The sequence below is a fragment of the Actinia tenebrosa genome, unplaced genomic scaffold, assembly GCF_029948245.1.
Source record: "Actinia tenebrosa isolate PJP-AT-01 unplaced genomic scaffold, QUT_ActTen_1.0 PGA_scaffold9__36_contigs__length_13948895, whole genome shotgun sequence".
In the NCBI taxonomy this organism is placed as follows: Eukaryota; Metazoa; Cnidaria; class Anthozoa; order Actiniaria; family Actiniidae; genus Actinia; species Actinia tenebrosa.
In genome coordinates, this window is record NW_028292586.1 from 13,102,721 (window position 1) to 13,130,329 (window position 27,609).

At 41.1% G+C, this 27,609-nt stretch overlaps 1 protein-coding gene across 1 annotated transcript in view; it reads right to left on the minus strand.

Moving 5' to 3' along the window:
- Positions 1 to 27,609, minus strand: part of LOC116293782 (sushi, von Willebrand factor type A, EGF and pentraxin domain-containing protein 1) — a 34,106-nt gene that overhangs the window by 1,224 nt on the left and 5,273 nt on the right. The window contains exons 6-59 of the mRNA XM_089024548.1: positions 26,987 to 27,157; positions 26,692 to 26,868; positions 26,079 to 26,252; positions 25,615 to 25,785; positions 24,395 to 24,568; positions 23,937 to 24,110; positions 23,381 to 23,554; positions 23,003 to 23,176; positions 22,561 to 22,734; positions 20,476 to 20,649; positions 19,964 to 20,137; positions 18,305 to 18,495; positions 17,801 to 18,113; positions 17,184 to 17,357; positions 16,840 to 17,013; positions 16,340 to 16,513; positions 16,092 to 16,265; positions 15,828 to 16,001; positions 15,549 to 15,722; positions 15,303 to 15,476; positions 14,930 to 15,103; positions 14,598 to 14,771; positions 14,232 to 14,405; positions 13,909 to 14,082; positions 13,570 to 13,743; positions 12,809 to 12,982; positions 12,547 to 12,720; positions 12,297 to 12,470; positions 12,034 to 12,207; positions 11,774 to 11,947; positions 11,424 to 11,597; positions 11,026 to 11,199; positions 10,736 to 10,909; positions 10,417 to 10,590; positions 10,160 to 10,333; positions 9,856 to 10,029; positions 9,612 to 9,785; positions 9,306 to 9,479; positions 8,914 to 9,087; positions 7,969 to 8,142; positions 7,003 to 7,176; positions 6,678 to 6,851; positions 5,920 to 6,093; positions 5,429 to 5,602; positions 4,874 to 5,047; positions 4,471 to 4,644; positions 4,105 to 4,278; positions 3,771 to 3,875; positions 3,561 to 3,740; positions 2,978 to 3,160; positions 2,149 to 2,331; positions 1,009 to 1,182; positions 449 to 747; positions 133 to 295 (exon numbers count right to left, since the gene is read on the minus strand). Coding sequence (XP_088880674.1) covers positions 133 to 295; positions 449 to 747; positions 1,009 to 1,182; positions 2,149 to 2,331; positions 2,978 to 3,160; positions 3,561 to 3,740; positions 3,771 to 3,875; positions 4,105 to 4,278; positions 4,471 to 4,644; positions 4,874 to 5,047; positions 5,429 to 5,602; positions 5,920 to 6,093; positions 6,678 to 6,851; positions 7,003 to 7,176; positions 7,969 to 8,142; positions 8,914 to 9,087; positions 9,306 to 9,479; positions 9,612 to 9,785; positions 9,856 to 10,029; positions 10,160 to 10,333; positions 10,417 to 10,590; positions 10,736 to 10,909; positions 11,026 to 11,199; positions 11,424 to 11,597; positions 11,774 to 11,947; positions 12,034 to 12,207; positions 12,297 to 12,470; positions 12,547 to 12,720; positions 12,809 to 12,982; positions 13,570 to 13,743; positions 13,909 to 14,082; positions 14,232 to 14,405; positions 14,598 to 14,771; positions 14,930 to 15,103; positions 15,303 to 15,476; positions 15,549 to 15,722; positions 15,828 to 16,001; positions 16,092 to 16,265; positions 16,340 to 16,513; positions 16,840 to 17,013; positions 17,184 to 17,357; positions 17,801 to 18,113; positions 18,305 to 18,495; positions 19,964 to 20,137; positions 20,476 to 20,649; positions 22,561 to 22,734; positions 23,003 to 23,176; positions 23,381 to 23,554; positions 23,937 to 24,110; positions 24,395 to 24,568; positions 25,615 to 25,785; positions 26,079 to 26,252; positions 26,692 to 26,868; positions 26,987 to 27,157 — 9,618 coding nt within the window. The remainder of the gene's footprint in view (positions 1 to 132; positions 296 to 448; positions 748 to 1,008; positions 1,183 to 2,148; positions 2,332 to 2,977; positions 3,161 to 3,560; positions 3,741 to 3,770; positions 3,876 to 4,104; positions 4,279 to 4,470; positions 4,645 to 4,873; positions 5,048 to 5,428; positions 5,603 to 5,919; positions 6,094 to 6,677; positions 6,852 to 7,002; positions 7,177 to 7,968; positions 8,143 to 8,913; positions 9,088 to 9,305; positions 9,480 to 9,611; positions 9,786 to 9,855; positions 10,030 to 10,159; positions 10,334 to 10,416; positions 10,591 to 10,735; positions 10,910 to 11,025; positions 11,200 to 11,423; positions 11,598 to 11,773; positions 11,948 to 12,033; positions 12,208 to 12,296; positions 12,471 to 12,546; positions 12,721 to 12,808; positions 12,983 to 13,569; positions 13,744 to 13,908; positions 14,083 to 14,231; positions 14,406 to 14,597; positions 14,772 to 14,929; positions 15,104 to 15,302; positions 15,477 to 15,548; positions 15,723 to 15,827; positions 16,002 to 16,091; positions 16,266 to 16,339; positions 16,514 to 16,839; positions 17,014 to 17,183; positions 17,358 to 17,800; positions 18,114 to 18,304; positions 18,496 to 19,963; positions 20,138 to 20,475; positions 20,650 to 22,560; positions 22,735 to 23,002; positions 23,177 to 23,380; positions 23,555 to 23,936; positions 24,111 to 24,394; positions 24,569 to 25,614; positions 25,786 to 26,078; positions 26,253 to 26,691; positions 26,869 to 26,986; positions 27,158 to 27,609) is intronic.

The following is a 27,609-nucleotide window of genomic DNA, read 5'->3' on the forward strand; positions in this document are numbered from 1 at the left end:
TTGAAAGCCACGCGATTTTTCCACTTCAATCACGCAAATTTAGGTGCACAATTCTATGCTGGCGGAGTCCATTACTAGATTTCCGCTAGAACTTATATCTATTATAGCTGGCTAAAAACAAAGGACACATACTTGTGTAGAATGTACATCCATAGACTTCCATTCGTACGCACACTGATGACCCGCTAAAGATCTGAGTATTCTCGTGGCGGTAGAGGCGAAGCTTGTGCGCTACAATCGGTTTCTCCAGATAACGCTTGACTACTGCATTGCGGTCTCTATTTCCTCTGAAAACCTTGGAAGATCAAAACAAAATAGTTAAAAACAAACCTTTTTTCTTTTTTCTTTTCTTTCACGTGTTTGATCAAAGTTTGCGCAAGTGCGTTACCATCTCTACGTAATGAACTAATCTTAGAAATAAGAGAAAATACTTCCAAAGTTTTCTTACCTTAATCTCTCCGTTAACACGATACTCGTACCAATGCGCACCCAATGCATACTTCAAATAATATTTATTAACCCATTTGTATTCTTTTGGATGTCCTTGAGTAGCAATGGCCGTCACCTCCATTATGGATCCAAAATCCACCTGAAGGTACTTCTCATACGCGCTTCGAGCTGAACACCACGCGCTACTGTCGAATAGCCGCCCATGGTTTGCGCTGTGATTGGGGTCTCGTTCGGACGACGCTGATAGCATTTTACTTGAAATCTTTCGATTGCTTAATCCTAGTGGCGCTGAGCAGGCTGGGTAAAAAATTAGATTGAATTAGACGAGGAAGCTAGATACTAGTCTCACAAGAGTTGGCATGAAAGGGTAGACCCTGGAACCAAGTTGATTGAAATTGGTAGGAACTGATTAAATTCGGAGTGAGGACTGGAAAATAGGTAAGATTGGAAAGATTTGCGTGGACGGGGTGGGGGGCGTGGAACAGAGGTGCAAAGGGTTTTCATTTTCTTAAAAAATATCTTGGTGTTAGAAATAGCTTGGATTATTACTTTACTTACGCAAACATATCAAACCCTTGCCTGTCCATCTACTGTTGATCTGACAGCGAGTTTCTCTGTATCCCCGTGGGGAGTACCCTCGGTCACAACGAAATCGTACTTTATTATTGTAGGTGTAGTTGAAGTCTATTTTGATTCCATGTTCTGGTGTTTTAGGCTCACCACAGCTGAGTACTAACAAACGTACAACAGTTATATACAAACTGGGATTATTTTAGCTTATAATTGTAGGATACTTCGTGACTATGAAATTGTCACGGTACAGACGTGCGTGACCGTGACAACACCGCTAACGCAATCCAGCCTTCCCTGAATGTCTTAGATACATACATCCTGGGTTGAGCTAATAGAATATTTCGTGTGACTATTAAAATATTACGGTACCGACTAACCGTAACCGTGCTGCTTCTCAACTTTGGATGCCCATTACCTTTTGGTGTTCAGTGCGCGTAAACCGTTTTGTTTTTCATTCTTACGCTCTTGACATTAAGGAGGCTCGAAACGGTTTTTCATGAGCACGCACGCGCTTTAGACCCAATGGCGTAGAGCTTGCAAAAGGAAAATTTTGTCCTCAAAAATTTTAATATTCAAAGTGAAAAAAATCAAAAACTGTGCGGTGAAATGTTTTTAAATTTTGTATATGGTTTATGTTTTCAAAAACTTAAGGACAAATTTAATTAAAAGTTTTTACGAATTCCCTCATAAAATGTTTTTTTCTTTTTTGGTCAAAAAGAAGATTAAGATTCAAAGTTTAAATATTCCGGTTCTTAAAAAAATTCACCGTTTGGTTCCTGAGTTATGATTTATTAGATGAACATTTTTGATGGCAGAGCAAGGGTTCTGATGCTGTCATAGCAACGTCTTACGTCATTTTTTTCATGTTCATTGTGATCTTTGGTTTATGGTCTTTGGCTTTCCTGGTTTACTTGCTGTCATATTATAGCCATATTATTTTTTTTAGTTCATAATTGTGAGTGTATGTGAAGGTACAAAACACTTTCCAGCCTCCTTAATTGGTGAGCAAGTAAAGTAGATCTAGTCGTGGATTATCACCAAACAGATCTACGCACTAGAATTTGTGCTATGAATGACTCAAACGATAAACAAAGAAGGTAATTAAGTTATTGATAAAATACTTACGGTAACAAGATGGTTGCGTCCCGTCCCACTCTTTGTTGGCCTGACAAACACGAATCTGCGAACCGTCTAATTTAAAGCCGTTCTCCCAATCACAGCCAAACTCGTACCGTTGTCCAAATGTTGTGCCAGTAGAACGAACGATTGAACCACGTTCGGGTGGCGGCAATGGACCACACTCCACCGCTATGATAAAAAAAAGATGATGAGTAATTTGGTCTATATGTTAGAGTAAAGCCATTAGAAGTAGACATTAGACTAATACACTTTAGTACACCCTAATTCCATTGTTTTATTTTGTGTCTATTTGACTATTACACGTTGACTAAAAAATTTTATATTTCACGGGTTAAATGTCTTCACTCTTATAAAACTCTTCTTTTGAAGGGTAACTCTTAATGCTCTAGTAAAGCGGGTGGGGCTTTTTACCAAGAGAGAAAAAGACCTATACCGGGGTACCGGAGGTATTGGAGGTACCGGAGGTGAAAGAAGGCTTGGGGCGCGCATCCACATACCGCACAGACATCCTTACTTTAGGCTCAGCAAATCTAAAATCTACCGCGAAAATGAATACCCCAAACCATTATAGAACAATTGTTAAGAATCTCGCGTTCTGATTGGTTGGGAGCGCGTGCTTTATAAGAGCACGCAGCAAGCCCGCGCAATTTTTATTTTGTCATTCCAGCGCTAACCCAAAATAACGGTTACTATAATTTGTATTTTAGATTGCTTGCTACGCGTGAAGCCTCCCCTCGTGTTCTGCCAATCCTCACGTGCTGCACACAGCACGCGCGCATACTCTATTTCTTCGGAATAAATGATTCAGACTTACGGAGACATGTGAACTGCTGATTCGTCCATGTGTCTTGACATGTGATGGATGGTTTGCCTGTCAAGTAGTACCCATTGTTACAGGAGAAATATACTTCGTCGTTTTCTACGTAAGGGCCTTTCTTTCCTCGTGGGAAGGTGATGTAGGCGTTGTCCGGCACATGAGGGGGTTTGCATTTTGGCGCTGAAAAAATAAAATAAAATAAAATAAAATAAAATAAATAGATTTTAAAATGGAGTACAAAATAAACTAGAAAGTAAGTAAATTGGTGAGCATTCGCCTGTCTGGAATCTAGAGTTTGATTCCTGGACTTGGTATCACATGTGAGTAGAGTTTGTTAATGGTTTGTTTGGTCAGGGCACAGATAATTCACAGCTCGAATTGGAATTTAGCGTATGGGTTTTGCACAGGGAGAAAAGCCGGAGAACCTGTAGAAAAACCCTCGAATCAGGGGAAGGACCTAACAAATATGATGCTGAGTTCAGGAATCGAATGTGAGACCCCAGAGATAAGATCGAGTGTACTACCGCGACAACACCCTTTATTCCCTAAGCGGAAAAGACACAACTAAGAGGATACTTACGTAGACACAGGAATTCAGTTTTAGTCCAGTTCCCGTTCAAGCAGGTGATGATGGGTGTTCCCCTCAAGAAGAAGCCTGGTTTACAACTAAAGTAGACAGCTGCTTCGTTATCAAAGTACAGCTGATGACTTGTCGTGAGGTAGGAATTGGGAGGTATCACAGGCGGGTTACACCGCATAGCTGTATAAACAATGAATATTCAATGGATATGTGGTTTACAACTAAAGTAGACAGCTGCTTCGTTATCAAAGTACAGCTGATGACTTGTCGTGAGGTAGGAATTGGGAGGTATCACAGGCGGGTTACACCGCATAGCTGTATAAACAATGAATATTTAATGATTATGTGGTTTATACTATTGTACACCATGATTTTCGTCATTCAACACAGGAACTTTAAAAACATGGTTGTGATTATTATACGAGAAAATGCAGTGCGCACTTATCGAAAACTGTATCTTTGTATATATTCGTTAGGAAACGATGAAAAAGCGTACGCAAATACGAGCTACGTTTTTAAGCCGCTTAATCTATTGATCATTTACCTTTACATGTTGGAGTGCTGTTACTCCAAAGCCCACTCGCAAGGCACTTCACCTCAGGAGAACCAACCAGATCGAAGCCAACTTTGCAGGTAAAGGTGACCTTATTTGGAAAGACAGTCAGCTGACCTCTCATGGCACCGTTCGTAGGCGGTCTTAGTTTACCGCAGTCAACCGCTGAAAATATATCAAATATATCAAATATATAGGTATTATGGTTGTTGTTGCTGCTGCTGCTGCTATTGTTGCTGCTACTGTTGCTGCTACTGTTGCTGCTGTTGTTGATACTGCTGTTGTTGCCGCTGTTTCTGATTTAGTTATTGCTAGCGTTGTTTTCGCTGCCGTTAGATAAAGAATTTCAATACTCACCATTACAATGAGGCTGTTTTCCACTCCACGTTCTGTTGACTTGACATACTCGTACAGAATTCCCTATCAGGATAAATCCATCGTAGCACGTGAATACAGCTCTCTGGGTGTACGTAGTACCTGAAACTGCTACTTTTCCATCCCTGGGTACATTTAGAGGACCACAGTCGACGGCTGAAATATTGAAAAAGAAATGCTAATGTTTTTGAGAAAGGCGGGAAACTTAAGGTAACCCGGATGTAGCTCTGAAATGGCTTCCTTTATAAACCAATCAGAACGCTCGAAAAATATATCCCCCAGTCACAATTAAGATTAATAATTAACCGATGACTATCGAATGGTTGGTGTTTTGACCAATCACAACCAACAAAATCGATATCTTGCAATCACAATACTCGAATACCTTGGCATGTTGTGACTGAACCACTCCATAATCCATTTGATTGACAGCTTCTCACAGATGAGCCAATCAGGTCGAAGCCTACGTCACAGCTGAACTTGATCTTGTTCGGGAACACAGTTAGTTGGCCTTGAAGGGATCCATTCATGGGAACAGCCAGAAAACCACAATCTACCGCTGAAAATACCATGACCATAAATAAGAACTGATGACATAGGGTATTTGTATCTCAAAGTCACGTGACTTTGATGACCAATCAGCAAACGCCGGTTTGCATTGCACATGAGTGAAAAACATTACTCTATCCTTCGAAAAACTGCATAGACGGAAGGCTAGAGATTAAACGTTTTCCGATAAAAAAGACTGGGAAGTTTTCCCTATCCTCTCATATCCTCTCCTATCATGCTATTGGTCGTATTATAACTGGGAAACCTTAAGGAAAAGGACAGAAAATCGTACCAAAAAGATAGCAATCCATTATGTACATATGCTATAGTCTATAGTTCAGCAAATTTCTAATAAAGCTTTTATTTTCATTTTTATAAGCCTAAAACTTACCGTTACATCTTGCAGGGTCTCCGCTCCATGTTCCATTCGCTTGACAAATTCTATCACTTGAACCTTGAAGTATGAAACCCTTGTCACAACCAAACTGAACAACATTCGGGAATACAGTTTGACTTCCTTTCTTTGTCCCGTTCATAGGGGCTTCTAGAGCACCACAGTCAACAGCTAAAAAAAACCAAAATAAATCCAGTCATTTCCTTACAAATTGAGGAGTTGCACGGCTCCAATGTTGTAGAGTAGAGGAATGAAAATTTGTGACTTTGGGAAATGAAATCTCTTCAATTGTCTTGCAAAAATATTACATTGTTTTTGCCCTACCAGAATGGCTGCTGACGTGAAACTCAGTCTGTTTGTTAGCTAATTTATTGTTATTTTTGTTACTAGCTTTTATTCTTACTTTTGGTGAACGTTTTGTAGGATGAATAAAGAAAGACGCAGACATTTTGTACCGCAGAGAATAGTTCCTATATAATGCTATGTACCTCGGCAGTAAGTGGTTGTCCCACTCCAAACACCATTTGCTTGACATCGTCGCACGGGCGAGCCGATCAGCACGAACCCCGAATCACAATGGAATTTAATGGAGTGAGGGAAAACTGTTCTTTCTCCACAGGCGAAACCATTTCTTGGTTCAAGAAGGGAGCCACAATTAATGACTTTAAGTAGAAAATTAGCCCTAGTTAAGCTACAATTAGTTGGACCGAAGTTCTGAGGTGCATAGAGCAAGACTGGCTTAAGCGTTGAATCGATATACGAACAAGGTACGAACAAGGTCTGATAAGTGGTGTAACGAAGGAAGGAAGCGACGACCAATCCTCATATCATTCATAGCAGTGAATGAAAAGGATGTTAAACGAATTGCGAATAAAGTGTTTATATGGCTTACATTGATGGAGTCTCGCTGAAATTGGCGGGAGTAAATCCCCACGAAAACGCGCACACGCGTTGCGACTTTCGTCACTGGGTTTGTTGTTTCAACGAGTGAAGTATTTGATGATTAAGAAGAATTTTCTGAACGTATCTAGAACATTTTCAATTCGTCTTAAAGAACAATCTTTTAGGAAAGTTAGTTTTGAGCTATAAAATTTGACATAAATTTTCAAAAACTATTTAGTGGAATTGACATTATCAAACGTTTAAAAGAATAAGTATTTAATGAAATGGAAGCTCAGAAGAGGAAAATGACGTTCCTGAATGCATGGCTTTGCAATTTGAGAGAAAAGTTATACAATCAGCTTACCTGTACAGACTGCTTTGTCGCCACTCCATGTTCCACTGGCTTGACATTGTCTGGTAGACGATCCACTTAAGATGAACCCTCTATCGCAGTGAAAGGTTTTAACGTTTGGGTAGAATGTTAAGGAACCCTTGGATGTGCCATTTATAGGGACAGCAAGAGGACCGCAATCAACAGCTGGAAATATCAAAAAGAAAAGTTGGAACTTCATACTTTAACTTTTCAGGTTTTGCGCGTAAAGAGTCATGTTTGGCAATTGGCTATAAGATTTTTATCAAAGTTTTTTTCCAAACTCGTCGTCTTTTTTAAAATAATTTCAGAACTTTACCTTGACAGCGCGTCATTGGTCCACTCCACGTTCTGTTGCTAAGGCACGTGCGCACTGACGAACCAATCAGAATAAAGCCCTTATCGCACGTGAACACGAATTTGTTGGGGTAAGTCGTTAGAGATCCAGATGAAGATCCATTCATTGGTACAGCAAGAGAGCCACAATCAACAGCTGCGAATAAAGTAAATAGATAAAAATAAATGACCAACAATCATGCAATCATGTGTGTATCACTATGTGTTGTTTGAACCTTAATATTATCCACCCCTCAAGCCTTCTCTAGGCTGATCAAAGACAGGGAGATTCAGGGCATGTTTAACTCTTGCCTAACCCTGAAACAACCCCTGACTGATCAAAGTCAGGGCATGGCTAACTCACAGATCGAACCCTGAAACAACCTCTGACTGATCAAAGTCAGGGCATGGCTAACTCACAGATCGAACCCTGAAACAACCTCTGACTGATCAAAGTCAGGGCATGGCCAACTCACAGATCAAACCCTGAAACAACCCCTGGGATGATCAAAGTCAGGGCATGGCTAACTCACAGATCGAACCCTGAAACAACCCCTGGGATGATCAAAGTCAGGGCACGGCTAACTCACAGATTGAACCCTGAAACAACCTCTGGGCTAATCTAAGTCAGGGCATGGCTAACTCACAGATCAAACCCTGAAACAACCTCTGGGCTGATCACAGTCAGGGCATGGCCAACTCACAGATCAAAGTAGAATTGGAACAATCAACCCCCATAAGCCCCCGCCCCTCAAGTCACGGGAGAGACCGGACAAACACTACTCACATGTGATGCCGAGAATGGGAGCCTAACTTGAGACCCCAGAGGTGAGAGGCAAGTGCAATCATACTATTGTACCACCACCCTTGATTCTCACAATTCTGACCGGCTACGCTATATTGTAGGTCTGTTTGTGGTAATAATTGAGGAATGCAATTTCGAAAATACCTTTGCATGATACTCTAGAGCCACTCCATGTCCCGTTTGACAGGCAGGTTCTCATTGGAGATCCCAGGAGGTCAAATCCCTCATCACATGTGAATCTAATCTTGTTTGGAAAAACTGTAAGGTCGCCAAGGAGGGACCCATTGGTAGGCACATCGAGGGAACCACAATCTATTGCTAAAAATACAACATAGTTTGATTATCTCACATCAAAGTTTCTGTGTCGTTTTGTTGCATCGGTGCCGCGCTTGTGCCGTGTCGTGTATTTTTGCCTTGTAACGTGCTTAGTCATGTTCCCTCAGTTCAGGTCGTATTGAGTGACATCTCATTAGGAAGTCATGTCTTTTCGTTTGGAGTTGTGCTTCTGTCGCATCGCATTTTCTGTTATCAGGTCATGTTATGTGTCGTGTTATGTCAGGATGTGTTTTGTTATGTGGTGTCGTGCTATGTCACGTCACGTCACGTCACGTGGTGTCATGTCATGTCATGTCAGGTTATGTCACGCATGTCAAATCATGTCATGTTATCTCACGTCAGGTCATGTTGTGTCGTGTCATGTCGTGTCACGTCATGTCACGTGGTGTCATGTCATGTCATGTCGCTTGAAGTCAGATCATGTCACGCAAGTCAAATCATGTCATCTCGCGTCAGGTCATGTTGTGTCATGTCGTGTCATGTCGTGTTGTGCCATGCCATGCCGTGTCAGGTCATGTCACGCATGTCAAATCATGTCATATCATCTCACGTCAGGTCATGTTGTGTCATGTCGTGTCATGTCGTGTCGTGTCATGTCATGTCCTGTCAGGTCATGTCACGCATGTCAAAACATGTCATGTTATCTCACGTCAGGTCATGTAAAGTCGTGTTGCAAAAGCTCATACATCTTTTATCATGTCATGTCACTGCTTTATTTTTCTTTTCTGATTGTTTATCCTTAGGAATCTCTACCTTGACATTTAGTCTCTTCTCCGCTCCAGGTTCTATTTGACTGGCAAACTCGAACTGAAGGTCCTCTTAGAAGGAACCCTTCATTGCATTGGAATGAGACCTTATTTGGAAAGACGGTAGATGAGCCAAACACAGATCCATTGAGAGGTGTAGCAAGACGTCCACAATCTACAGCTGTAGAAAGTAGTTACATCCGTATAAATGTAAGTATAACTTGGTAAATGCTAGTAAAAAACTGTATATTAAGGTACGCTCTATCTCCCTTGGAGAACTTTGTTAGCTAGTCAACCATGCGCAGTAAGAATACCAGTTTCTCGTCTTGAATATTATCTGAATAATTATCTGAATATTATCATTTAAAATTAGAGTAAGCGATAGAAACCTTATCGTACCTTTACAAGATGTTATTGAACCACTCCATTTTCCATTTGATAAACACTTTCGTTCAGTAGATCCGATGATATCGAATCCTTCATCACATACGAATGTTATGATGTTCGGATAGAATGTTTTGTTGCCGAGCAGGGATCCATTCATGGGAACAGATAAAGGACCACAGTCTATGGCTATAATAACCCACATCAATACAGATTAGTTTTATTGTAACTCGCGATATAAATAAGCTAGTAAAATCCCTTTACCCTTTCATCAATCAATCCCACCATACGAAGGTTGCAAGGTCACTTAAGTAAACCTACCTTCACATTGTGTAGGGATTCCACTCCATGTCCTGTTGGCCTGGCAGACACGTGACGATGAACCACGAAGAAGAAACCCTTCGTCACAGTTGAATTTAATCCTACTGGGGAACACTGTCAAGCTTCCGAGTTTGGATCCATTTTGTGGGACAGCAAGAGGACCACAGTCAACAGCTGCAAACAAATAAAGGAAACATTATTTCCGATAACTTAAAGTTTGTTTACAAGCATAGACAAAAGATACCTTGACATGTTGGTTGAGTACCACTCCAGTTTCCATTTGACAAACATGTCCGTTTGGATGACCCCAGGAGATCAAAGCCTTCATCGCAACTGAATGTAAGAATGTTGGGAAATACAGTCTTTGTTCCTTGCATTGTTCCATTCATGGGTACAGCAAGAGGACCACAATCGATTGCTATTTCATAGAAGACAAAATATATGAAACTTTCTAAACGCCCAAATGAATGTAAAAACAGCAAACATTCTTGCTAAGTCAACGGTTTATTTCTCTCCATTAATGGTCTAGGTGACTAAAAAATACATACCTTCACATCGTGTAAGGATACCACTCCATGTCCTGTTGGCCTGGCAGACACGTGACGATGAACCACGAAGAAGAAACCCTTCGTCACAGCTGAAGCCGATCGTATTGGGAAAAACTGTCAAGCTTCCGTGTTTAGATCCATTTTGCGGTACAGCAAGATGACCGCAGTCAACAGCTGTTAAAAACAAGTATTTGATAAAACATATATCCAAATGATCGATCAGTTCTTCCGTATTGAATAATGGGTTAACATTCTACCTTTACATGTTGTCATGTTGCCACTCCACTTTCCAATTGACAAGCAAGTCCTCACAGATGACCCAAGAAGGTCAAAACCCTCGTCACAGCAAAACCTTAGGTTGTTAGGAAAGGTTGTTATATTTCCAGTCATTGAGCCGTTAACAGGCACAGTAAGCGATCCACAGTCCACAGCTGAAAAAGAAACCAATGGATGAGCTCTTCGTACTATTTAGACTTTTGTGATTCGAAAAAGGAAAGAGCTTCAGGGAAAGGCGATAAAGTGGAAAACATCGCAAGGCGTTCGCCATTAGGCAACATTCAACTTCATTGAACTTACCCTCACATCGAGTAAGGATTCCACTCCATGTTCTGTTGACCTGGCAGACACGTGACGATGAACCACGAAGGAGAAACCCTTCGTCACAGCTGAAGGTGATCGTATTGGGAAACACTGTCAAGCTTCCACGTTTGGATCCATTTTGTGGGGCAGCAAGAAGACCACAGTCAACAGCTGTGAACAAGCCCATACAATTTTAAATTTACAGCGCCCACAGACAAACTTCGTTTGAAATAACAAAGAAAGGAAGTTCTGGTGTACTTTCAGAATCAGTTATTTCAAGTGCTTACCTTTGCATGATGTCATGTTTCCACTCCATTGTCCACTTGAAAGGCAGGTCCTCTCTGATGATCCGAGGAGGTCAAATCCGGCATCACATTCGAATTTTATGCTGTTAGGGAAGAACGTTTTGTTTCCATAGAAGGATCCGTTCATTGGAGCAAAAAGGGAACCACAATCTACGGCTATACGAAAAGAGAAGCACCCAGAATGATGTTATTTTTTATTGTCTCTCACAGAACTTGGAATCGTACTACTGAATAATTATGATATTATAACTTTCATTAACTCTTTTTTCCATCCATCCTTCCATCGATCCCATCCATCCATCCATCTATCCATCCATTTATTGAATGCAAGTTGGCCAAATGGAAGAGAAACTGCTTACCTTGTCGTTGATTACACTAACCTTCGCAACGCGTCAAGCTTCCACTCCATGTCCTGTTGGCCTGGCAGACACGTGATGATGAACCACGAAGAAGAAACCCTTCGTAACATTTGAAGGCGATCGTATTGGGGAACAATGTCAAGTTTCCGTGTTTGGATCCATTTTGTGGGACAGCAAGAGGACCACAATCAACCGCTGTTGGATAGGAAAAATGAAATACCTCAGTTATTGTTACTAGATACTAATGGAGTTTACTGTTATGCAATGATCAGTATTCAAAAGACAATAGACGTTTTTCCGAAACAATGTCTCCAAGTCGAAGCCATTGTTTCGTGGTCACTCAAGGAAATGCGAGAAAGGTATATTTGTACCTCTACATGAAGGTTGAGTGCCACTCCAATTTCCGTTCGATAAACAGGTTCTTAAAGATGAGCCAATCAAATCGAATCCTTCGTCACAGTGAAACGTTCTGCTGTTTGGGAAGATAGTGTGGTTGCCAAATATGGATCCGTTCAATGGAGCAGGAATAAAGCCACAATCTATTGCTATAAATAAATATGAAAAAAAGATATGCTGAATAAATACTATCAAAAATAACCTATCATACATCACAAATTATACATCAGTTTACCTTCACATCGTGTAAGGATACCACTCCATGTCCTGTTGGCCTGGCAGATACGTGACGATGAACCACGAAGAAGAAACCCTTCGTTACAGCTGAAGGTGATCGTATTGGGAAACACTGTCAAGCGTCCATGTTTGGAACCATTTTGTGGGACAGCAAGAGGACCACAGTCAACAGCTACGAAAAATTACAAGAATTTAAAAAAAGCCGATTGATTGATGTGCTATTGTGGATATCTTCTAAACCCAGGCATTGTATTTTCTCACCTTTACATGTTGCAATTGTTCCACTCCAGGTTCCATTGGACAGACAGGTTCGTCTAGAAGATCCAAGAATGTCAAAACCTTGATCACAGCTGAATTTAAGACTGTTAGTGAACACTGTTTCGTTTCCTATAACTGATCCATTGATGGGCGTGATAAGAGGACCACAGTTGATAGCTAATAGCAACAGAGCATAAGGTTAGATGAATCGCTTCAAATGAGTGCTACATTTACTTATATTAAATGTGTTCACCTTCACATCGTGTAAGGATACCACTCCATGTCCTGTTGGCCTGGCAGACACGTGACGATGAACCACGAAGAAGAAACCCTTCGTCACAGTTGAACTTGATCGTATTGGGAAACACTGTCAAGCTTCCGTGTTTGGATCCATTTTGTGGAACTGCCAGAGCACCGCAGTCAACCGCTGAAAATATTTCCCAAGCAAATTTAGTCAACTCACAATGAAATTAAGAATAACCTAGTTCGTTGGTTACACATACTGCTTTACTTACCTCTGCAGGTAGTGCTGTTGCCGTCCCATTTGCCAGTTGACAAACAGTTACGCACAGACGATCCAATCAAATCAAATCCTTTGTCGCACTTGAATGTTATACTGTTGGGGAACACGGTACTACTTCCAAACTGGGATCCATTCATAGGCACAGACAGGGCACCACAGTTTATAGCTGTCGTCGAAAACAGCGAGGATTACTATAACTTTAATTTTCTTGAAGGAGTTGCAAGCCCAAATTACTCATCTTAAAGTGCACATGAACCCTTCGACAATACTTTCAGTACTGATTCTACATAAAGTAAATAGTTGAATGGTAAAATATTTCTTGATTTGAGTGATGCGTTTCTAAGTTATGAAGGTTTATACTTCCAATATGCTAATGAGTGTGACGTCTATTAAGGCTTAATCAAATATACAAAATCGAACTGGTTCATAGATACAGTATTTAAGAAGCATCATTATTTTACTCATGGTTTACATGAAAGCTATTTACAATTTTTATTTTCAAAATGGCCAGCATTTAGTATTATTAGTTACAACAAAAACACTCAAATACCTTTCCTGACGTCATCATCATTAACATATTGGAAGTATAAACCTTAATAACTTAAAGACGCATCACTCAAATCAAGAAATATTTTACCAATCAACTATTTACTTTATGCAGAACCAGTACTGAATGTATTGTCAAAGGGTTCATTTGCACTTTAAGCCCTTCTCTTAATTTCATTATCAACGCTCTCCTTTGTAAAAACCTACCTTCACATCGTGTAAGGATACCACTCCATATCCTGTTGGCCTGGCAGATACGTGACGACGAACCACGAAGAAGAAAACCTTCGTCACATCTGAACTTGATCGTATTGGGAAACACTGTCAAGCTTCCGTGTTTGGACCCATTTTGTGGAAGAGCAAGAGGACCACAGTCCACCGCTGTTGGTATAAAAAATGCAATCAACATTGCGCACTAACTTACTTTCTATAGACGACATAAAAGTTTGTTTAAAAATATGTGGATTATTCTTGTGTTTCCTGACTTGGATTAATTATTAGTAGAAGGCATTTACCACTGATACTACATCAGGAGAAGAAAGTTACCTTCGCAGATCGTTCGATTGCCGCTCCACTTTCCATTTGATAAGCACGAACGCACCGATGAGCCAATCAAATCGAACCCTTCGTCACATGTAAACTTGATAATATGTGGGAAGACTGTTTTGTTTCCATACATTGATCCATTCATGGGTACAGCAAGCTGGCCACAATTAACAGCTAAATTAAGAACATCAACAATATAAGAAATTAACAAATAACGATAATATATAATAATAATACGAAGTGGACGTCTCAGTTGATAACCTGTTACAAAATTTGTACTTGAATTAAGTTTGCTGAAACTCAGTTATCAAAAGCATTATAACCTTCACATCGTGTCATGCTACCACTCCATGTCCTGTTTGCCTGGCAGACACGAGACGATGAACCACGAAGAAGAAACCCTTCGTCACAGCTGAAGGTGATGATATTAGGAAACACCGTTAAAGCTCCTTGAAGTGATCCATTTCGGGGAGCATCCAAGGCGCCACAATCTACAGCTATTCAACAAGATTAATTTAAAATATTGATGAAGTTACAGAGGTTTAAAAAAGGTACTCCAGATATACAGCCATTCTCCCATCGATTGACCTGTCCATCCATCATGGGGGCGAATAAAAGAACGAGAGAACGAGAGATGGTCGAGTTGTGTCTTCTTTACAGAAACCTACCTCTCACGGGCATCAACGTACCTTTACATCGCGCAAGCATTCCACTCCATGTCCTGTTGGCCTGGCAGACACGCGACGATGAACCACGAAGAAGAAACCCTTCATCACAGCTGAACTTGATCGTATTGGGAAAAACTGTCACGCTTCCGTATTTGGATCCATTTTGTGGGACAGCAAGATGACCGCAGTCAACAGCTACCATAGAAGATGAGAAGAAGATAAACAAAGTTCAGTACTAATTTGGCTACCACGAAGAACAAATACGTTCAGTATCAAGGAATGGTCAAGTGGCCGATAAATAGAGGTTTGCTTCTCAATAGGTGGCCGCTTAACAGGTTCTACTAAACTCTTACCTTTACACGTTGTTTGATTGCCATTCCATTTTCCATTCGACAAACATATGCGCACAGGCGGTCCGAGTAAGTCGAATCCTTCATCACATTTAAACTCTATGCTGTTTGGATACACCGTGCTGCTTCCATACATTGACCCATTCATGGGCACGGCCAGGGGACCACAATCTATGGCTATCAGACCAAACAGAAAACGTAATAAACAATAGGTCTCGTTCCATTCAATACATACATTTTTATATTTTAAAAAAGGCTTGTTAATTCGACCCAGCTAAGTTATGCCTGCAAAATTTTCACGAGTTTGTTTGCTGATGCTTGTAAAAGCTATTAATTCCTCTTAAAAAGCAAGGCCAATCTACTTTATTTGATATACCTTCACAATGCGTCAAGCTACCACTCCATGTCCTGTTGGCCTGGCAGACACGAGACGATGAACCACGAAGAAGGAAACCTTCGTCACAGCTGAAGGTGATGACGTTAGGAAAGACCGTAGAAGATTCTTCAAGCGATCCATTTTGAGGAACAGCAAGACGACCACAATCAACAGCTGAAAAAGAAACGTACAATTTGTTTCTTCTTCTAACTTTTCAGTTTAGCTGCTAGCATAAACAAGAGATACCTTGACATGTTGGTTGAGTACCACTCCAGTTTCCATTTGACAAACATGTCCGTTGGGATGACCCCAGGAGATCAAAGCCTTCATCGCAACTGAATGTAAGAATGTTTGGAAATACAGTCTTTGTTCCTTCCATCGTTCCATTCATGGGTACAGCAAGAGGACCACAATCGATCGCTATTTCAAAACAGACAAATTAATAATATCATAAACTATGAATTTTTGTATTAAATGTTTCCACTTCGGATTCAGTGTTGTTTTTTATCAATAACATCAAAGTACCTTCACATCGAGTAAGGATACCACTCCATGTCCTGTTGGCCTGGCAGATACGTGACGACGAACCACGAAGAAGAAACCCTTCGTCACAGCTGAAGGCGATGGTATTGGGAAAAACTGTCAAGCTTCCGTGTTTGGAACCATTTTGTGGAAGAGCAAGAGGACCGCAATCAACGGCTGGTCGAAAGACAACGAGATAAACGTTAGTTTTGGCTTTTTTACTTTCTTTGAGTTTGCAACAGGAAACAAACATTGGTCTTTACTTACCCTTGCAGATTGGATGGAAACCATCCCATGTTCTATTCGATGTACAAAACAGTAAAGATGATCCAATCAAATCAAACCCCTCGTCGCAGTTGAATGTAATGCTGTTTGGAAACACGGTCAAGCTTCCTTGTTTGGATCCATTTTGAGGAGCAGAAAGAGGACCACAATCGACAGCTGTCGAGAATAAATCCCTATCTTAGAAAGTTGGTCGCGGTATTCTTTTTTCTTCGATATAAAAGTGGTCTTACCTTTGCAGGATGTCATGCGTCCACTCCAAGTTCCATTGGGTAGACATGTTCGAGCAGCTGAACCAATTAAATCAAATCCTTCATCACAACTAAATCTTATAGTGTTCGGAAAAACAGTCTTGCTACCATAAACTGAACCATTCTTTGGTAATGGAAGTACACCACAATTCACAGCTATAAAAGATAACAAGCAGCTAAAGAAACAAATGATAAATATCCAAAGAAGAAATAAGTGAAGGATGAATGAAGGAATGAAGGGCACAAGGAAGGAAGGCAGACAAGAAGGCAGCAAACAAAGAAGAAAGAAAGCATAGAAGTAAGCAAGCAAGCAAGCAAAGAGGCAAGCAAGCTAAGAGGCAAGCAAGCTAAGAGGCAAGCAAGCAAAGAGGCAAGTAAGCAAAGAGGCAAGGAAACAAGCAAGCAAGCAAGCAAGGACGTAAGCAAGAAGCCAAGCAAGCAAGTAACACGAAGAGAGAGAAGAAAAAAGGAACATTCATAACCTCTGCACTTCGGTCGCATTCCGTTCCACTTTCCACTTGCTAGACATTTCCTTATTGGAGATCCAAACATCTCAAACCCTTCGTCACACATAAACCTTATGATGTTCGGGAATACCGTCTTTTTGCCTATCATGGTGCCATTCATGGGCGCGACCAGAGGGCCACAGTTTTTAGCTGTAAATGGAAAATACAAAAATGGATTGGTTGCCAACTGCATTTGCACAACGGAGCTTTGACAACAGATAAAATCCCTCCTCAGAATATTCTTGCATGGTGCTTATATAACCAAAAGCGGATGGTTAAAAAATTTCCGTAAACGTTTGAGGTTAAAAGGGCTCAAGTACCTTTACACAATGACTTTGTTCCACTCCAGGTTCCATTGGACAAACATTCTCTTTCTTTAGAGCCAATCAAGTCAAACCCTCGATTGCAAATAAACTTGATTGTGTTCGGGTAATCAGTGAGGTTTCCACGGATAGTGCCATTCACAGGAATAGATAGAGGACCACAGTCGATTGCTGTAACCAAATCAAATGAGTTAGGAAAATCCCCGGGGGGGCTCTCTTGAAAAGTGGGTAGAGGGGCTCGGGTCGAAAATGAGACCTCGCGTACCTTTTAGGGTCTCCAGCTGACTCTGTAAGTTTTGGGGTCAGATTTGTTCGTTTTGAAAAATGCCTTCACTCTATACAAGATACCCCTTTGAAAGTGTGCCAACAAGAAAGGGTACCAATATAATAAAGGACCAACTAAAAAGTGTGCCAACAAGAAACTGAAGCAACATAACTTTGTGCTCATAAGACAATTGTAAGATATCAATTAGATCAATTGCCCATCCCTTAAGCAGCAAATATACAGCATAACCAAGATGGCATAATCAATATATATTTAAAACTGTCCACTTGAATTAGCGCCTGATAATTTCCTAGTAAACATTTGGAGGAAAGAAAGAAACCTAGTTTACCTTCACAATGAGTTGAGTATCCACTCCACATTCTGAAATGCAAGCATTTTCTTAAAGACGATCCTCTTAACACAAACCCTTTGTCACACGAAAACTTGATTTCGTTTGGATAGAAAAATTTGTTGCCCACCATTGATCCGTTCGTTGGTACAGCTAGACGACCACACTCTACACCTTTAACACATAAGACAGAGAATAAATAGGGGGAGTGGGGTTGCTTAAAATGAATAAAGGTGGGTAAATTGCAAGTTAGAATTAACTGACTGATTGATGGATGGATGGATGGGTGATTGGATGGACGGATGGATGGATGGATGGATGGATGGATGGATGGGTGGGTGGATGGATGGGTGGGTGGGTGGATGGATGGATGGATGGATGGATGGATGGGTGGGTGGATGGGTGCGTGGGTGGGTGGATGGATGGATGGATGGATGGATGGATGGATTGACGGACGGACGGACGGACGGACGGACGGACGGACGGACGGACGGACGGACGGACGGACGGATGGATGTTACCTTCACAGTACGTGGTCCTTCCACTCCAGTTTCCATTCCCCAAGCAAGTTCTTATTTTTGATCCTATTAACTTGAACCCCTTGTCGCAGTAGAAAATCACTCTGTTCGGGAAGTACGTTAAATCTCCTCTTTTCGATCCGTTCCTCGGTGCAGGAAGATACCCACAGTCGACAGCTTTCCAAATAAAAAGGAAAACATGATATACTTTCACATTCTCAGATTCACCTGAAAACGTTCTCCTTCCACCTAAACAGTGCAGTCAAAGTGCCAATTCCCTTCGTTGGTCTTTCTTGTCATGTTTTCTTGTCTAATTACATGACACCCCTATCCTACTTCAGCACCCCTACTCAGTTAGTAAATTGGGCCGGGGTACTAGAGCACACTAATTCAATCCTGATCACGCAGAAACTGTTACTCAAAAGTACTCCCATATATCAATATTACTTGGTAGTTGCATAGTACATAAAAACTACACAATTTGGTAGGATAACTAGAATAATACAGAGTAATTTTCATCCAGGCCCTTCTAGATCGAATAAGAATTTAGAAGTTGATGTTTGCGGAGGGAATAAAACCGGAGAAAAACCCTCGAAGCACAGGAGAGAACCAACAAACTCTACTCACATACGACGAGTCCGAGGATCGAACCCGGGTCGCATTGGTGAGAAGCGAGCGCTTTCACCGCTACGCCACCCATGCTTCCCTATGTTGGCATTATAAGGACCTATCTCCTCTTTTAACTACTATTGTTAGAATTGGGCTGAAATAGCTCCGGGATCGTCTGGAGTACAACTCTTTATTCGACTTGTCCTTAAGGAGACTAGTTAACAAATACGAGAGGTTTGCTACGAGCGTAAGGTGCACTGTAGCTGACTAGAAAGACGTTCCCTTAGTAGGTGTGGTTTTAGAAGGATTTCCTTACTAGGCCATTCGTCCTAACTTAGGTCCATGCTTTCCAGTTCAAATACAGCTACAGCCTTAGACTCGGCCTTCTAACTCCAAAGTTAAGTCGATTCAGTGTGTGTAAGAACTGTCTAGGTTCGTCTATATATATATATATCTAAATCTCATTTCCTATTTACATTTTGTGGCTAGATAAGGTCACTACGTGGGGCTAGGTTTTGATTAAAACAGATAGTGTTGGTTTAAGTTGTGGCTATAAGAATGATAAATATTGTTGACAATCTTGCTTCATAACACTATAACAAGTTAAATAAGCATTCAAAGCTAAAAGAACATAATGCATCGTGGTAGTTGCAACAAAATTCATGAACAAAGTTAGTTTATAAATTGGGATGAAAACTACTGAACCAATATAAATGTGTATTCAAGGCTAAAGGAACGCAAATGAAGAGCAGTTTTCCTATGAATGTGAAAAGCTCAGTGCCGTATGCGTGCCGTGACCGTGATGTTTTCCAGCATTTTAATTGGCTTATCGTTTTCTTGTGCAACGTGATTGGTTTGTAGGTGCCTTGACATTGGCGTGACCATTTTCGTGCCGTGTTACGGGCATTTGATTGGGTGGATTCTCGCGCAATTTGATTGGTCTAACGTATGCCTGGCCGCGTCACGACCGTATTTGTGCCGCAAGCTTTTCATAGTCGTACGAAAACTGCTCTAAATACACTTAAAGTCACCACACCTTCACACCTTGTGGCCTTGCCACTCCACTTTCCATTTGCCTGACACTCCCTCTGCTGTGATCCTCTCAACAGAAATCCAACATCACAGGAGAATGATATTTTGTTGGGGAAAACTGTAGCTGAGCCAAGGATGAACCCGTTCATTGGTCGTTTTAGAGGACCGCAGTCCACAGCTGAAAAAAAAGCACAATATGACCACACCTTAAATAAGAACTGGGGTGGCGAAACAACTGATCTGAGAAAAAATATTAGCCAATCAGAATCGAGAACATTTGCAAAACTGGGTCACTTTATTACTTGATATAATGGATTCCCAGGCCCCAAATGAAAAAAATATAATATTGCCAATAAGGTTTGATAAACTGACACAATAATTAATAATTTTTATATTATTATCGCAATGGCGAGCATGTTCGCAGGCTCGCCACACCTCAGTTGTTCAGTGACGTCATTTCTACGTCACTATTCAGTCAGATCAGTGGGGAAGTCGTTGAGTAATGAGGAAACTGACCTTCACAAGTCGAGAGACTGCCACTCCATCTTCTATTGGCTTGGCATCTTCTTGATGTAGATCCTTTCATCCTGAATCCCCTATCACAGTCAAACATGACGACAGTAGGGAAGGTTGTCAAGGAGCCCTTCAATGAACCATTCATAGGAACAGCAAGAGGACCACAGTCAACCGCTGGAAAACAAACAAACAAACCTTTGATCCTATCCCTTCAACCCAAAATTTAAAGCTTTACGTCAAGTGGTTATTTTATGACGTCATCTCGTGCAAGGTGACTTCTTATGGACAGCGTATTTTTACAGTGCATTTGATTTATATCACTGCGGTCTATTCTCTTATATTTAACAGTTTTGACGTTATTACGTGCTTAATAGAAACGTTCATTATGCAGCGTGATTGGTTATTGAAGAAACAAGATGTGTATTTAGTTAAATAGGTCGAGTAGTTAGTGTGCTTACGATGCTCATGCAAAATCAGTCGTTCAATTAATTTACTGTCTTTGTGAAAAATAACACGGTGGATTAAGAATAGGAATTGTATTCGTTCTCCTCGCAAGTCAACTTGGATGAGTTGTGTCATCATTTCCGCAAGATTTTGTATAGAGGCTTTGCACCATCACGTGATGGCAGTCATGACAGGGGGTATAACAATAGAGTCTTTTTCCCTGGGAAAGGGAATCCTTCCTAATATAAATCAGATTAGACCAGAATCAATTGTTCCTGCCCCCTGTCATGGTTGCCATCACGTGATGGTGCAAAGCGTCTATAGTCCCCTTCACAGTTCCCTGCGCCATCTTGAAGGTAGCCGTGCCTCTGCATCCAAGCGAGACGAACGGTGAACAATTATTCACATGTCTCTATCATTGCAAGCTCACCTTTCGTCTCGCTTGGATGCAAAGGCAAGGCTATCTTTCAAGATGTCGCAGGTACTGTGAAAGGGACTATTTGTGCCATCTCGTAAAGGCAATGGGGAAAATAAGAGATCACTTGATCCTTTACGTTACAGAAACGTTGAAACAATTGTGTCGCAAGGCAATGCAGCCAAAAGTGTGAGTGAAAACCCTTTCAACTTATATATGCACCACCTGGTATCCATCACGTGATTCAAGTATGGAGGGGATTGATCACGTGATCCAATATGGCGATAGTTGATCAAGTGATATCTTTCTCACCTTGGAAGTTGTCTTAAGAGGAGACGCCTTGATTATTGTTACTGTTCTGTAATGACTATTTACCTTGTCCGGCATGCAGAAAGAACTTCCAGACCAAATTCTTGTAAATAAACTACAACTTGCTCGTGATAAATGGATTGATGATATCCAAATATATTAATGATGGCATTGTCTACTAAACTAATTAGTAAAGCCAAGAATTTTAATCGCTGTAAGCATGGTTATTAATGTAAGGAAGAATGGAAAGGAAAAGAGAAATGAAGGTCAAAAGAAATAAAGTAAAAGAAAAAGGTACTGAAGCATAAGAAAAAGATCAGAAAAAACATGGTATGAATTATCTAATGAAAGAAATGGAAGGGAAATGAAGATGATGGGAGAATGAAAAGATGTATAAATAGAGAAATAAAATGTTAGAAAGAGAAGGCAAGGGTTTGGTATTTTCAATACCCTAATAATAATAATAGTCAATATAATTGCATTTAAATAAATGGATGGATGGATGGACAGATCGATGGAGACAACTCGCCATAACTCAATTAATACCATCACAACTTATAATACCATTTACCACGTACCACCACCACTAAAGCAACAAAATAACCTGATTCACGTTCATCATCAACATAGCATCCACAACAAAGCCATGACCAACACAGTCCTAATCTTCTCTACAGCCGTCGTTAGTGTCGGTCCCAGGTCCTCACGGGCACGTGACACAATCTAAGAGGCCTGGGTTTTTGCCATCCGTCAGTCAAAAATTCAGACGTCAATCTTAGTTATTCTAAGCAGTTTTAATTCCATTTATAAAGGCAGGAATCCAATAAAATTTCTCAAAATTAAGAAAAGCATTGTAATGAAGATTTCATAATATGACAAATGCCGTAGGTCAAAAATGCTAAAGCATTTACTAGTACCTTTACAGAAAGTGTCTTCTCCACTCCAGGAACCGTCTGACAGACACACGCGGCTTTTTGAGCCAATCAAATCAAAGCCTTGATCACAGGAAAATGTGACATCGTTAGGATACGTGTAGACGTTACCGATCTTGGAACTATTTATTGGAGCATTTAGGACACCACAGCTGATGGCTGAGAATAGACGAAAATCTTATCAATTGATTGTTCTTCATTCTGTTTTTCCAATCTGTCTCTTGCTGTCATTTATTGTTTCACTATCTGTCCTTCTCATTCCGTGTGTCTGTCTGTCTGTCTGTATGTATGTATGTATGTATGTCATGTTATGTCTGTCATCGTTCTTCATTCTGTTTTTCCAATCTGTCTCTTGCTGTCATTCAGTCTTGTTTCAAGGTGTCCGTCCTTGTCATTCCGTCTGTCTGTCTAGAGTGTATTCACCCACCATCACATGTTGGATCTCTTCCACTCCATGTTCCATTAGCCTGACATTGTCTAGTTTTTGGTCCATTCAGCAGGTACCCTTCTTCGCACTTATAGACGATAACGTTAGGGTACGTCATTCCTCCACCAAAAGGGCGTCCATACTCCACAAAAGCTGGTTTGCCACAGCTAACAGCTAATTTAGAAAATAGTATGTTACTGCAGCATGTGTCAGAGATCATTCAATCAAAACACATTTTATAATGAGATAATGTTAACCCTCAAGGGTTTCATAACGATCGCGTGGCAAAAGCTTATATTTCCATAAACCACGTGACCAATACTCAAGTACTCCCCAGACTCCAGGCGAACAGCAAGATTCAGTTGACCCTTATCTTACCTTCACAAGAGGTGAGCTTCCCACTCCATGTTCGATCAGCTTGACATTTTCTGTACTTTGAACCTTTCAACAGGAAACCTTCATCGCATTGGAATTTTATTGTCGCTGGATACGTTGTCTGACTTCCGGTCAGAGATCCGTTTTGTGGTATTACAAGTTTTCCACAGTCAACCGCTGTTTTAAGAGAAAATGGGATGCTATCAATACGTTATTTCCGATCTTGTGTGAAATTTTTACTAACTGAATGGCAAGTGTTAAAAAAGTTAATAAAAAAGTACGTGGATGAGGGGGGAGGGGGGGGGTGGGTGTGTAGTGTTTGCCCATCAATGAAGGCTGGTAATAAGGTGATTCATACCAAGCAATAGGATACTCTCTGGTTGATAGCACATGACGGGCAGTGTTTGGCTGTCATTGTAGGCTGGTAATGAGATTCATTCAGCTGATTGATACCAAGCAATAGAATACTCTCTGGTTGATACCACATGACGGGCAGTGTTTCCCTATCAATGAATCGCTATCATGCAGGGAGTACGCATGTATAAGAGGTGATAATTACCTTGACAGCGAACTGTTTGTCCCCCCCAGATTCCATTCGTCTGACACGTGCGCACAGAGGAGCCAATCAAATCAAATCCCTTATCACAGTCAAAACTGACCGAGTTTGGATAAGTCCATTTATCGCCCTGAATTGATCCGTTCATAGGAGCTTTAAGAACACCACAGTCCAACGCTAAAAAACAAACACAAATGATTAAAACTAAGAAAAGAAATAATAATTAAGAGAATAATGATAGAAATGAACGTAACGATTTTCTTTGCGTTCTCAAAAACGTCTCGAACAAGTAGGTTTTGACGGACGTTAACCGAATTGTTTACATGACATTTTCGCTTACGTTTTCAAGAGCATGTTTCTATGGAAGGTCGTCATGGAAACGCTTTGATTGACGTCCACGATTCACGCGTGTGATAATTAGTCTACACTCGTTAAATAAAATATCTGAACGCTATTTGTACCCTGACATGTAGGCTGAACGCCGTCCCATACTCCAGTAAAAGGACAATATCTAACAGCTGATCCAACCAATTTGTAGCCAGGGTCACAAGAGAATAGTATCTTGTTTGTAAAGGTGGATTGATTGCCGATTTTGGATCCATGTAAAGGGGCATCCAAGCTACCACAGTCTACAGCTGTTCAATATATAAACAGGAATATGCATAGTATAAACGAGAAATTGGATAAAGGATAATATAAGCAAAAACAGATGTTTTGTTCAAAGAATATCGCAGTGCGAAGGTTCGTAACTAAACCGCGCAGCTATTGCTAGTACCAGAAATCATCCCTCCTCTTCTCCCTTTCTTTCTTCTCTTCTTTCTTCCTTTTCTCATGTATATCTCTCCTTCGCTCCCTGCCTCCAGACTGTCATTTCATCTCCCTTCATTCCATCCATCTTTCCCTCTTTTACCTCTCTTCATTCCTTCCTTCTATCCTTCCTACCATCATCTTCCCTCCCTTCCTTCCATCCCTCCATCCTTAATACCTTCCTACCTTCCTACCTCTACCTCCTACCTTCCTTCCCTTCCTACTTCCTACCTTCCTACTTCCTACCTCCTTTACCCTACCTTCCTACCTTCCTACCTTCCTACCTTCCTACCTTCCTACCTTCCTACCTTCCTACCTTCCTACCTTCCTACCTTCCTACCTTCCTACCTTCCTACCTTCCTACCTTCCTACCTTCCTACCTTCCTACCTTCCTACCTTCCTACCTTCCTACCTTCCTACCTTCCTACCTTCCTACCTTCCTACCTTCCTACCTTCCTACCTTCCTACCTTCCTACCTTCCTACCTTCCTACCTTCCTACCTTCCTACCTTCCTACCTTCCTACCTTCCTACCTTCCTACCTTCCTACCTTCCTACCTTCCTACCTTCCTACCTTCCTACCTTCCTACCTTCCTACCTTCCTACCTTCCTACCTTCCTACCTTCCTACCTTCCTACCTTCCTACCTTCCTACCTTCCTACCTTCCTACCTTCCTACCTTCCTACCTTCCTACCTTCCTACCTTCCTACCTTCCTACCTTCCTACCTTCCTACCTTCCTACCTTCCTTCCTACCTTCCTTCCTACCTACCTACCTACCTACCTACCTACCTACCTACCTACCTATCTACCTACCTACCTTCCTTCCTTCCTTCCTTCCTTCCTTCCTTCCTTCCTTCCTCGCTTCCAACACTTACGGATACACTTCGGTTCTATGCTCCATTTTCCGTCTGACTGGCAGATAGCACTAGGATTTCCGTCCAACTCGAATCCTTCATCACATTTAAAAGAGATAGATTTTTGGAAGGTCGTCTCACTACCGATTACAGTTCCGTTCTTTAGTACTTGAGGCGGTCCACAATCGATGACTGAAGAGCAAGAAATAAAGCAAATAACAAAAGGAAATAAGGTTAGAACTATGAAATATTTAGCTTCTAGCCTTGGCCATGTGCATAGATTTATGTAACCCCTCCAATTAAAAACTTCTTTTGCTTGGGTGTAATGTTTTCCCATTGAAGACGTGCCATTTTTTGATATTAAGATTCTTTGTTTGAGTTGTATCCATATTCATGTGTTTTCTAATGCTCAACCGTTAAAGAAAGAAACATCCTCTAGCGAATGACACGTGGTCTCTCCTACTTTTGAAGAATCTTCTACTCACGTTTACAGGTTGGTTGTGTACCACTCCACGTGTTGTTATGAAGACATCTTCTTTTTTCAGAACCAACACGAACGTATCCAATGTTACAAGAGAAAAACACTTCCCTTCCTGGTGCGTAAGATATTCCTACTTTATTGCCGTTATCTGGTGTACCAGGATCCCCACATCCTCCCTCTGAAACACGACAATAAAAACAACATGCGTAAGTCAATCTTTCCCGCTCTTTTTAAACGCGCGTACCATTTACCAGAAGTTAAAGGCTCCCGCCAAATCTTAGAACGAGCGCACCATTTACCGGAAGTTAATATAAAGGTTATCCGCCATTTTCAGTACGCGCGTACCATTTACGGGATATATATAATTCTGGCAGTACCATTTACATATACGAAACGTTAGAGGGTCCCGCTCTTTTTAAACGCATTTTTAAACTTTTAATACCATTTACCAAAAGTTAAAGGTTCCCGCCAAATCTTAGAACGCGCGCACCATTTACCGAAAGTTAAAGGTTACCGCCATTTTCAGAACGCGTGTACCATTTACGGGATATATATATTTCTGGTAGTATTCTGGCATGAAGTGTGTCGTTGTCACATGGCTGTCAGCCATTACTTACTATCACATCTAAAAGGCATTACATTCCACCTTCCCATGAAACACAATGTTGTTGATATTCCTTCTTGATTGTAACCTGCATCACATTTGAACGTCACTCGATCACCAGAGGCGTATTTAGACTTCTTGTTTTCGATGTAGGCGTGTTGAGGAACTCTTGGCTGGCCGCAGTCCGGTACTGAAATGTAGAAAATAATATTGAACCAATATATTAAACAAATAAACATCTTAAAACTGCAATATGTTGTACTCGCTGCTAAACAAGAAGTAAAGCGTCAAATTTACTCAATACTCACAACAGGAAGGTACTGCTCCTCCCCATCTCTTCTTGGCTGTACATCTTCGTACTCTATCGCCGTTGAGGGTGAAGTTCTCTTGACACTTGTACGTTACAGTGTCATTGTATCCAGTGTTATTGAATTTTATAAGAGCGTTCTTAACTCGAGTGGGGGAAGGACACTGCAGACCTAGGATCAAGTAAAAGAGAAAGAAAGCATGAAAGCTTTGGAGATATGACTCCAACCTGCCACACAATCTCTGGGCTAATCAGAATGGCTAACTCACAGATCGAACCCTAAAACAATATCTGGGCTTATCTAAATCAGGGCATGGCTAACTCACAGATCAAACCCTGAAACAACCTCTGGGCTAATTTAAGTCAGGGCATGGCTAACTCACAGATCAAACCCTGAAACAACCTCTGGACTGATCTAAGTCAGGGCACAGCTAAATCACAGATCAAACCCTGAAACAACCTCTAGGCTGATCAAAGTCAGGGCATGACTACCTCACAGATCAAACCCTGAAACAACCTCTGGGCTGATCTAAGTCAGGGCATGACTACCTCACAGATCAAACCCTGAAACAACCTCTGGGCTGATCTAAGTCAGGGCACGGCTAACTACTCACAGATCAAACC